The sequence below is a fragment of the Cebus imitator genome, unplaced genomic scaffold, assembly GCF_001604975.1.
Source record: "Cebus imitator isolate Cc_AM_T3 unplaced genomic scaffold, Cebus_imitator-1.0 Scaffold21, whole genome shotgun sequence".
Classification (NCBI taxonomy): Eukaryota; Metazoa; Chordata; class Mammalia; order Primates; family Cebidae; genus Cebus; species Cebus imitator.
Genome location: NW_016107336.1, coordinates 2559948 through 2572417, shown reverse-complemented (window position 1 = coordinate 2572417; position 12470 = coordinate 2559948). Strand labels below are relative to the sequence as shown.

The 12470-nt window shown below is 39.0% G+C and overlaps 1 protein-coding gene across 3 annotated transcripts in view; it reads left to right on the top strand.

Annotated features, from left to right (window-relative positions):
* Positions 1–12470, top strand: part of DTNBP1 (dystrobrevin binding protein 1) — a 142530-nt gene that overhangs the window by 71081 nt on the left and 58979 nt on the right. For all 3 annotated transcript variants that reach the window (XM_037736011.1, XM_017521317.2, XM_037736010.1), the window contains one exon: positions 7099–7121. In XM_037736011.1, coding sequence (XP_037591939.1) covers positions 7099–7121 — 23 coding nt within the window. The remainder of the gene's footprint in view (positions 1–7098; positions 7122–12470) is intronic.

The window sequence follows — 12470 nt, the reverse complement described above, 5'->3', positions numbered from 1 at the left end:
TTATAGCTAGGTGTGGTGGCACATGCCTGTAGTCCCAGCCTCTTGGGAGGCTGAGGCAGGAGAATCACTTGAACCTCGGAGGTGGAGGTTGCAGTGAGCTGAGATCACACCACTGCACTCCGGCCTGGTGACAGAGCAAGACTCCATCTCAAAAAAAAAAAAAAAAAATCAGTAACACAAAGTGATATTAATTTTTTAAGTAGTTTTATAATAAAAATTTTTAGCCAATTAGTTGGTATGGGCTAGTCACCAAGCACCAGTACACCAGGTAAAATAAAAGTGTTTTTTGCAGACTTGTTTTTGAAAACCACGAGATGTCTAAACCACAAGATGTCTTCAGGGGTATGTTGAGGGTTTTACCTCATGCATACATCAATGATCCTAGCTTTCAATGTTAGTTTTTATTAGTTTCCTAAAAATAATGTACTTTCCCCAAGCTAGGTAAACCCAGATGTTGCCTGGAAGTTTTGGAGTAGCTCTGAGTTTAATATATCTGACTCGAATCCTATAGATTTAGTGATGTACTTAAGTAACTTTCTGTTAGGGCTGAACTTGGCCCCTGAACTGTATTTGGATGCTGAAGATGGTACACATGCAGAGCCAGAGAGCTGTGAGTTTTATTCCCAGTTCTGTCACTTATTCTCTGTGTGTCCTTCCATCCTCAAGCCTCATTTTCCTCATGTATTAAGTGAGAGTGATGATACCTACAGTTAGGTAATTGCAAGTTATAGGAGACAGGTTGTATAAAATGCCTTGCATAATGTGGAGTATATAGTAGGGACTCAATAAATATCCTTTACCCCTGTCTCATCTTATCTTATCACTACTTGTCTCAACCTCTCTTTCTCCAGGCATGGCTTTCCATATCAGATAGATTTTCGTGTAAGACAGTTCTAGGAAAGTGATTCTTATAAGGTGGGTGGAATGTAATGCACATATAACTTAGTGCTGTGCCAACCTGCTTAGAACTTTATTATCTTTTTTGGAATCCATTTTTCTTAAATTCCAGGTCTTCTTTGTTACCGTATCCTTCAGATTCTTTACAACTTTAAATTCCAAAATTCTGAAGTCTTATCATCTTGTTACTTTCTAGGCTATATTTGCCCAAAATAGATATATAAAGTTTATATTAATAGCATAATAAGGATTTAATACCATTTTTACAGTGAACTAGCTGCTTTTCAAGATGTTTTATTTTATAGATAATGTTGAAAATGTTTTGCTGGGTTTTATGTAAGAATACATGACAACAGGGATTTTTAAGGTATAGAGAGTTCTGAGAAAATTCACCCCAAGCTGGAAGAAGACCCCTCCCACCACCCACCGCCAATCCCCCTCAGACTCTATTAACGGAACCCCACCAAGCCTGTAGGGAGACACATTTTCAGGTGGTACCACAGGACTGTGGACTGCCAGGAAACAACAGTTCGCTGACTTGTTGGTGATGAGTGGTAGATGCTTCTTTCTGGAGAGTGGGCTTGTGAGATCTTTCCCAGGAACAAGTAGTCACAGTAATAGGTTCTGTCCATCAGCCATAACAAAGGGACCCTGTTCAGGAGTGTTCTATAAAAGAGTATTGCTGATCATGCTTAAAAAAATTTCCCCTACACATATCTACATATGAAGAAAAATGTTGGGGTGCATTTTGCAGTTGGCATTTTGAATGTGGTATTTTGTGTTAGCCTTTTATCATGGATTTGTCCTAGAGAGGCAGTTTAGTATTTAGAGAGAATTTGCTTTGTCTGTGTTTATGGAGGCATTTATCCAGTAGCTTCTGTCTATTAAGTTTTCATCTTGAGTCTGAGCTACTTGATTTCTACTTACATGCACATTTAATATACTTCTTGTAACATTCCATAGACTTATTTATTAATGTGATTCTTTCTTTCATTTTCATTCTCTCTCATAACTCAATCCCTGGAGAGAAAATGATTAAATAATAGCAGTTTCACCCTTTGGAATATTATTAGCTTTTGAGTCTAGTGTTATTCTTTGAATGTTTTAGTTTCAGGGTTATGCTAAATTTTGTAAAGGCATTAGCTGAATCGAGTAAATTTTGAAATATGGTAACATTTAAAACAAGGCATTTCAATTCTTTTTATTTGATCTTCTGAAAATACTATTAAATTATGGAATTAAGAAACTCAATTTTTAGAAAATGCAGTGACGAGTTGTTTCAAATAAGATATTTGATCAGACTTTATCAAAAATAAAATGTAGTTACAGCAAGGGCCTCTTTGAAGAAGCAGACCTTAGTCATCCTGCGGCCTTAGTACTTGGTAATCATGATTTGTTGGGTATCTCTTGGGTCCAACTCTGGGCACGTGTGTGATGCAGGATGGATGGAATGCAGTTTCCACACCTCAGGAACTGTGTGATGTTACTCTAGAGATGACACCTGTACAGACAGAACTACATTACTAGGCACCATGTGAGATGTATAACATTGACCGAGTTTAATGCTATGGGATTTTTGATAAAGGAGAAATTCCTGATTGGGTGTCAATGAAGTCTTCTTGGAAGAAGATGAATTTGAAGGCTGTTTTACACTAATAATTACTATTAGCTTTTTTATGCTAATAACAGAGTTTGAAGGAGAGTGACTAGAACTTAAAACTCCTGCTTACCCATGCTCTTTCATCTAGTTAACTGAGAGTGTGACTTAACGCTTGAGAGTAAAATATCTGCTATGTTCTTGATAAATGTTGCGCATCATCATCAGTTATACTGTCCTTGAAAACTCATCAGCTCAGTCCTTGCTTCTCCAGGAGGTTCTTTCCTACCAAACCAAAATGAATGAGTGGTCCTCTCTTCTTTATTTTTAGAGTATCCCCAGCATGTCATTACCAAAGCACTGTAATCTATGACATTGATTTCTGATTATTGCTTTCCTTCTCTGTCTCCCCCACTAAAGTTCCTCGAGGTTATGGAACATGTCGATCCCAAACCTAGCATTATTCCTAATGCTATTCCTAACACTACCATAGTGTCTAAGGCTTAATAAATTTTTGTTGAATGAATGATTGAACTCAACCAAAATTATATTCAATATAAGAAAATGGATATTTATATAAGGTTGATGGCAGTGACAATGGAGAGAAATGGATTAATTCAGGATATGTTTTGAGATAGAATTGACAGGATTTATTGATTAATTGGATGGAGAATGAGGGAGATGGATGAGCCAAAACCTGAAGAGCTGGGTAATGCCATTAACTAAGATGAGGTAGACTGGAGAAGAACAGGCTGTCTTGCAAATGTTTGAGAAGCCTCCTTCACTTTTGCATAAAGCTGTCTATCATCTGGGCAGTTGCATATGAGTCTGGAGCTCAAAGAAGAGATCAAAACAAGAAATGTAATCATGGAGCTAGTAGCATATGGATGGCATTTAAAGCTAAGGATGAAACTGACTTGTGAGCGAATGTAAGCTAAGGAGAGAAGAGGGCTCAGCACCAAGCCTACAGCACTCCAGCATCTTGTGGTCTGAATGGGATGGAGACAATAGCAAAAGAAACTGAGGAGGACACTAGAGGGAACTGTTTCAAGAAACTGACACAAGAACAGAAAGCCAAACACCGGATGTTCTCACTCATAGGTGGGTGTTGAACAACAAGAACACAGGGACTCAGGGAGAGGAACATCCACACACTGGGGGTAGTTGGTGGGGGGAGTGGGTAGGGGAGAGACAGTGGGGGTGGGGAGAGATAACATGGGGAGAAATGCCAGATACAGTATGCACCTAAAGTAAAATAAATAAATTAAAAAAAAAAAAAGAAACCACCAGTTGAGTCAAATGCTGCTGAAGGATTAGGATGAAAACAGAATTGGTCACTAGATTTGTCAACATGATGATTGTTGGTGGCCTTGATGGTGTAGTGGGTGGTCCAGAAGCCAAATTGGAATGGGTTCAAGAGTGAACGCGAAGCGAGAGAGTAGGAATCTATGGGAGTTAAATCCTTGAGTAGGCTGAAAGGGATGGGAATCCTGTCTGCAGCTTTCAGCCTTCCTGTTTCAGCAGTTCCCAGACTGAACTCATGCATTGCCCTCCAAAATCTTTCCTTCTCGTGATCCAGACTAGAATTGTCCCCATTAGCATGCTTGTCTCCTTCCTCCCCTTACCCCATTTAGTCAGAGGCCTTGGGCTGTTGAGTCTTCTTTATGATACTTTTCAAATTGGAATCCTTTATTTCATTGCCATTGCCACTTATGTTGCTCTTGCCAAATATTAATTAGCTCTTCCCCACTGGTCCCCCATGGTTTCCTGAGTACTCACTGCTTTTATTCTCTCCCTTGCCAATATATCCGTCCATCACAGCTAGAACATTCTTCCTAAAATACAGCTTTGCTCATGTTATTCTCCTGCTAAAAATAAAACCAAATCTTTTACCCTGGCACTGAGAACTCTCTACCTTTTTATCTGAATTACTTTCTCTTCATTCATCCTGCTGTTCTGAAGTCTGTTTCCTAAATATAACCTGCATCTTTGGCCTCCATGACCTCACAGTCACTGCTGCCTGTGACTGATGTGCCTTTCCCTGCCTTCTCTTACATTTTGTGTATTTCCAAATGCTGAATACTTCTTACAGATGGTGGAGTACACCCTAAAAATTGTGAAATTTCAAGGCTTTCAGTGCTGCTGCTTTACTTCATCAGTTCCTTAAAAGTTCCATAATTCTTTAAGCCAATTATCTGTACCACCACTACTTCAAGCAGTCATCTGTTTTAGTAACTGGGTAAAGGAATGATTTTTCTTTCTGAAGGGAAGTTTCTTGGAAATTTCGCTGATAGCTTTGGAACTGCCAGTCATGATGCTGTGTGACAGAGGATGCCCAGAAGATGCTGGGCTTGTCCTCTTCATAGCAGCAGCCAGACGGTTACAGGGTGAGCAGGATGAGTCCACAGGGAAAGCGACCTCCTCAGTTGCACACTCGCTCATTAATGAATTTAATAGAAGATGTTGGATTCCTTGTTTTTATGGTTGTTAGTATTTGGGAGTGGGAGAAGAACAATGTGTGTGAAATCATTATTCTGAGTTTCAGCTTTTTAAAACAAGGGGGCCCTTTAGACATTCTACTCACAGTTACATGTTCTAAAAGAAGAAAATTAGAAGCTCGCTAAAGATTGTAATCATAGGAAAAAAAAGAATTACTCATTAGAATATTGAACTGAGTGTTCCGTCAGCTTTCCCCACATTGAGGAATTGCTAATGTGAGGACGTCATTAAGAAGTAAATTGAAGATATCTTTTCGAGATTCTCTTATGATATATGTTGCCTGCCTATTGTGTTTGGTTTTTATTATTGGGGTATAAAGCAGGTTTTAGGCATGTTTAGCTTGTACCTAGCTAAGCTTTTAAGACTGAAGTTGATTATTGACTGAAGGGAAACATTTACATAGGGTTTTTTTGTTTTGTTTTGTTTTAAAGACCAAGTCTCACTCTTTCGCCCAGGATGGAGTACAGGGACACAATCTTGGCTCACTGCACCCTCTGCCTCCCAGGTTCAAGCGATTCTCCTGCCTCAGCCTTTCAAGTAGCTGGGATTATAAGCACCTGCCACCCTCCCCCCCCCCCCCCCCCCCGCGGCTAATTTTGGGGGTTTTTGTTGTTGTTGTCCCTCTGTCACCAGTTTGGAGTGCAGTGGTGCGATCTCGGCTCACTGAACCTCCACTGCCCGGGTTCAAGTGATTCTCCTGCCTCAGCCTCCCGAGTAGCTGGGACTATAGGTGCATGCCATCATGCTCAGCTAATTTGTGTATTTTTAGTAGAGACGAGGTTTCACCATGTTGGCCAGGATGGTCTTGATCTCCTGACTTTGTGATCTGCCCGCCTCGGGCAAAATGCTACGATTACAGATGTGAACCGCCACACCTGGCCTAATTTTTGTGTTTTTAGTAGGGATGGGGTTTCACCATGTTGGCCAGGCTGGTCTCAAACTCCTGTCCTAAGGTGATCCACCTGCCTCAGCCTCCCAAAGTGCTGGGATTACAGGCATGAGCCGCTGAGCCTGGCCACACAGGTTTTTAAAAAAAGGGGATTGAAAATTCTTGTGTAGTTTATGAGCTGTGGTGCTGGGGAATTATTATAAGTAGATATTGTTAGGAAAAAAAGGAGTGGGGTGACCATCTGATTTAAGAACCTTCACTTTGGCTGTTGCAAGAACATTATCTACTTGGCCTTTCAATAGGCAGCTTGCCATTTCTTCCTAGCAGCTGTTGAGTGTAGTCAGCTATTTTGGAACATGACGGGTATTGTAGTTAGGTGTATAGAATATTGATTTAAGAATTCAAAACATCTCTTGATTTTTAACAAAACCTAGAGCACAAGTAAAAATATTAATGTCTCATATTTTAAGTGGAATAAGAAGCCTTTACTTCCTCAAAATTACTCATTAGTACTGATAATGAGGAAAAAAATACGTAACTGCAAAATTGTGAGGGAAAACCTCAAAACAACTTGCTTTGGTTTCTTTGTCAAAAAATATTTATTTTAATCTATTTTTCCCCACTGTACATTTCCCAGAAAATTTTATGTTTTAGCGTTCTTAATTAACATTGACAAAATAATAAAGCAGAAGATTCCTGGAGGTGTGGCCCTTTGTGGCAGGATGAGCTGTGGACCTCAATCCTTTGATTAGAGCTTTCCCCATTTTCTCCTTTGCTGTTGAAAGGGAAAATAACTACTTCTATTCTGGATAATTTTTAACTAATCATCTCAAAACTCCAGTATTGAATATTTATCCATCAAGGAAAAATTGTGTTAAGTGCTTTTTATAAACTGATTCTTATATATATGAGATGGTTCAAAGCTGGCATTAAAATGCTGTCTTTGTCCTTACAATTGTTTTATTGTTTAGATTATTATTTAGATTCTGGTGGAACTTTTTTGAGCCATTAATAGAAAATAGCAGAAATAACTGAAAATAGTTGCTTTAGGCTCATTGTACTGGTCATTTCAGTAAAGTATAATTGATATATGAGGATCCAGAAGTACCACTGTGGGCATTTAAAGTATATAAAGTTTTATTATCATGAAAGAACAGTTTTCATTGGAAAGAGATTTTAAATTTGCATTTTCTTGTCTTTTTTTTTTTTTTTTCAGGAAGGAACTTGAAACCTTCAAAGGTAATTTTGTGTTACTTCTTCACTTTAAAGTAGTTGAGAGTTCATTGTTGTCAGATGTTCTCTCTTGATGATGATGAAAGAACTCATTTTAAAAATCAGTTTACATAAAAAAGTAAAACTTTGCTTAATGTTGTTTTTGTAAGTTTTGTTTAATTTGTTTTGTGGTTTTGATGTTCTTTCTAGCACTTGTACCAAGTGAGAGTTTCTGCTAACGACCTTTATAAGTGGTATGTTAGGAAGGTGCAGTGCTAACTTTGAGGTTGTTGAGAATCATAGTTTAAGAAGATTCTAGTTTCTCTTGTGCAGTCTGGGCCACGTGGAAAAGGAGTGGTGACAAAGATCAAAAGGTGCCTCTGCAATTGACCTTACAGTCACTCGAACTTCTTGAGAGGTCTTCAGTGCTGGGTCTGGCTCTGCTGCTGTCTTAGATTTTGGATGAGCCTCTTACCTTTTCCAGCACAGTTTCTCTCTCCATTCGTAAAATTAGAGGCTTAGATGAATTATACTCTTGAGATTCCAAAAGCACCCAGCATTACTTTTTACTTTTAGGAAATGTTTGAAGGAGGGACCCTAGAGAATAATTCTTGGTCATATTGAGTCTTACTGGTCATGGAGAAACACTAGTGAAAAACACAAACTTTCCAGTAGCTCAAGGTCCTTCCAGTTTGCTATTTTTCAATTACTCATGAGCAATTAAGTAAGTAGAAATCGTATTCTACAGAGACTCAGTTCCATAACCAAAAAAACCTCTTTGAATCACTTATTAAATCACTTCTGATTTAGTTGTTTTATGTTTATTATACTTCACATATAAACCAGCATTATCCTTTAGATTTACTGAATGATTAAATATTTTCAAGAGTATCATTTGTGGTTGAATTGTTTATGTGTCTGATCTGTTTGGATTTAGAAAAAATGATGAATTCTCAAGATAGAAGATTTAAAGGCTAATTTCTCCTATAGCTATTATTGAACAGCCTTGTTTTGGCTGGATTTCTGTTTGATCTGCTACAGCTATAGTAAATGATTAAGCTCATGGCCAGTGTTTTGAAGGTAATGTTAAATGACCATGTGATATAATGTGTTGCCATGGCTGTCATTGTTCTTATTCAATTTGTAAACCATTACTTGTGTACATTTTTTTTTAATCAGTGGTTTAAAATAAGATTTGAAATCCTTATAAAATGCTTTTTCTTTCTCATTCTTTTGGTTGACTAGTTTAATATCTTATATAATAGGAAGGGATGGAAAAACACAGTCACGTTAATATTAAAAGACAGGCAGGGACACAGATTATGTAAAATGTCAGTTTTACTTGCATCTCAGTGCTGAGGCATACTTTTTTAGTATGACAATATTCAGAGAAAAAGAAGAGAATAGCAGTTTGCAAAAGGTTAGGTAGTGTTGTATATTACCCAATAGAATCATTCAATTTAGGCTGAAATATCTTGTTTATACACACGTTCCTAATTATGTGCAAATACAACAATCAGATCCACCCACAGGCCAATTAAAGATCTCAAATGTGAACAAACCCTAAATTGAATGTTGCATTATATCTAGATTTTTAGTGTCAATGTTCATTCAAAATAGTTTTTTCGTTTTGTTAATTAATTTATTTATATGTTATTTTATTTTTTTGAGACAGAGTCTCACTCTGTCACCCAAGCAGGAGTGCAGTGGTCTGATCTTGGCTCACTGCAACCTCCGCCTCTCGGGTTCAAGAGAGTCTCCTGCCTCAGCCTCCTGAGTAGCTGGAATTACAGGTACACAATACCACACCTGGCTTATTTTTGTATTTTTAGTAGAGACAGGGTTTCACCATGTTGGTGGTCAGGGTTGTCTTGAACTCCTGACCTCTTGATTCTCCCACCTTGGCCTCCCAAAGTGCTGGGATAACAGGTATGAGCCACCGTGCCTGGCCATGTTTTGCTGATATTTTAAAAACATGGCCCAGGCATGGTGGCCCATGCCTGTAATCCCAGCACTTTGGGAGGCGGAGGGGGGGCAGAGCACCGGAGGTTAGGAGTTCGACACCAGCCTGACCAACATGTTGAAACCCCGTCTCTACTAAAAATTCAAAAGTTAGCCAGGTGCAGTGGTACACGCAGCTACTTGGGAGGCTGAGGCAGGAGAATCACTTGAACCCAGGAGGTGGAGGTTGCAGTGAGCCAAGATCACAGCACTGCACTCCAGCCTGAGCCACAGAGTAAAACTCTGTCTCAAAAAAAAAAAAGAGTACCCTATAAGAAGAAAAACAGAAATTTAATGGCTCTTCCAAAGTGTTAGTGGAGGAAAAAAATATTTAAAAATATTATTTTTTGAATATTGCCTTTGTCCTTTTCAGGTTGCAGGAAAATAAAAGGGGTTACTTCCTCCAATTGCTTATTCAACTTATATTTAGAAGCTCTTTTCTAAATTGGGGGAATACTAACTGTTGAGAACCAAAATACAAAATTAGTAACCCTCCAAGTTAGTAATATAGATAAGTATCATCCACCAAGTTCTGGATTCTCCCTTTTGTACTCCATTGAGGTTGATGAGAGTAAGTTCACCTTACTTCTGCCGCATATGGCCAATCTCTACAATATTATTAAAACTAGCTGCTGTTCTTGTTTTAATGTTGGCAGTAGGAAATTTTTCTGTGTTCCCCAAATACTGCATTAATTTAAACTTTTTAGTGACAGTCACTCAAATATTAGACAACAGAAAAAAGGAGGATAGGGTCATAAAAGTCCTAATTTCATATTTTTAGTGTGGAAGGAATTCCATTATTGTAAGCCCATGTAGAGCACATAAGCTTTCACAGTCTTTAAAGACATAGGATATTCAAGGCTTAGCTCTGGAAAGCAGAGAGCAGTGGATGAGGCAGGACCAGAGTGGTCAGAGAAACAGGAAGACCAAGGCAATGTAGTGATTAAAAAAACTACAGAGGAGAGAGTTTAAAGGAGGAAAAGTGGTTACCCATGATATAAATAATGCAGAGAAGTTGAGCCAAATGGGGAGAGCCTATTGGATTTGTCAATGAACAGGTCATTGGTGACCCGAAAGAGCTGTTTGTAAAGGTGAATCCGAATTGAAAATCAGAAGCGTATGAATAGGCCAGGCACGGTGGCTTATGTTTGTACTCCCAACACTTTGGGAGGCTGTGGCAGGCAGATCACTGGAGATGAGGCATTGGAGAACAGCCTGGCTAACCTGACAAAACCCCATCTCTACTAGAAATACCAAAAAAATTAGCCCAGCGTGGTGTGGGGGCACCTATAGACCCAGCAACTTGGGAGGCTGGGGCATGAGAATTGCTTGAACCCAAGAGGCAGAGGTTGCAGAGAGCCGAGATTGCATCACTACACTCCAGCCCGGGCAACAGAGTGAGACTCTGTCTCTAAAAAAAGAAGTATATGAGTAGTTAGGAAATCAAGGTGACAGAAACTAACGTTCAGTCATGAATGGATAGAAATAAATGAAAATGCAACAAGATAGGATCAGGGTCAAAGTCAGGGGAGGTGTAGTTGAAAATACAGAAGGAGTCTTTATGATATTAAATAAAGTGGAAATAAATGGTATCCAGATAGGTTATCCTTGGAAGGTATCCAGGGACATCTCTTTTCCTGAGACCTTAGAGAAAGAAAAGATGGCTGATAATATAGGAAAAAGTTGACATGGAAGGATGAAATAATTTTTTAAGAATTCACATAAGGAATGATAATCTGAAGTTTTCAGGGCTAGGCTCAGAAGCAGAAATAAACACCAAAGCAAATATGCTTTGGTTAACACAGAGTTGGAAATGGGAAGACATATAAGATGGGCCAGGAGGGCATGGTAACCATGGATGCTAGTGAGAGCATGATTGAAATGATTGGCTGTGGCGTTCAGACTGGAGAAGAGAGGCCTGACCAGACCAGCAGAATAAGCAGGCTGGGTGGTACAGGTGAGGTACCCCTTAAAGCGGAACAACACTTTTAGTGGTTGAGGTGGATCTTGTGGTCTAAGAAGGGACTTCAGTTTGAAATCTTAAAATGGGAGCAATTCCCAGTGATGATGATGATGGCTAAATTTGAGTAAAAATAGAAGTTATCAAGTCAAAGAGGTCATCTGACTTGGAGAATTCTGAGGCTGTGGGGAGTCTGACTTGTTTGGATGACTCATGGATGTGGCTTATGCATATTACTGGCTTGGCAGCCCTTAGCGTGTTACAAATAGAGGTGATGATATTAGATGGTAAACTTCAGCAGAGTTTGTTGGTTCACTTCAAGAGTTGGCTTAACATGTGAGACAAAACTGCTGCCATTAAACAATATTTAAGTGACTCAGGTTGGATGATGTTACTGCCCTTTGTCCTCAAGGAGCTAAAGGACTGGGGAAAGCTTATAGGTTAGAAAGGCAAATATATAATTGGATTACAATATAGAAATAAGCACACTAGGATGGGAATAACCAACCAGAGAGAGGACATGTCACTTGAGCTGAATGACAAGTACTCACTGGGTTGGAAAGGATAATAAAGACATTCCAGGAAGAGGAAAGAACAGTTGTAAAGATGCAGATATGTTTATTTTATTTCAAGAAAACAAGTTAAAATTTAATTTATTTATTGAAGGAGCCACAAATAATTTGCTGTGGCTGAAGCATATGGTGCGTGGGGTGAAGTGATGAGGGTCGAAGTTGGACAGAGAGGCATGAAACAACTGGTACCCAGCCTTGAATGCCATGTACAGGAACTTGGACATTTCCCTTTAGGCCAGTGGTCTTCAAAGAGGAATGTGGGCATGCAAAACATGAGGAGCAGAGAGGAAACTGGAATTTTTATTTGTTTTTTATGTCATCCTTTTAAATGTCAATTTTGTGTATGTTATGTAATAAATTAGAACAGGAATTCATGTGTATGATATGTGAATATACACATTTGGGGGTACATGTTAAACATTTTTGCTTGTGGCAGGGGTGTATGATCAAAAAGAGCTCAGAAGTTACTGTTGTAGCTGATAGAGTCTGGATAGGGAGTGGGATATCCTTGAGGGTTTCAATCAAGGTAGAAGAATCAGATTTGCATTTTAAAGTAAGTTTTCTGTAATCAAATAGGAGATAGGTTAGAGAAGAGCAGGTCTAGACTAAGAGATCAGTTGGGAAACGATAGATTTGAATTCAGGCAGTGCTAGAATAGAGAGAAAGACACAGATTCAAGAAACTGAGTAGGGCCAGGGGCGCTGGCTTGTGACTGTAATCCCAGCACTTCAGGAGGCCAAGGCGGCTGATCACAAGACCAGGAGATTGAGACCATCCTGGCTAACACATTGAAACCTGGCTCTACGAAAAATGCAAAAAAAAATTAGCTGGGCATGGTGGCAC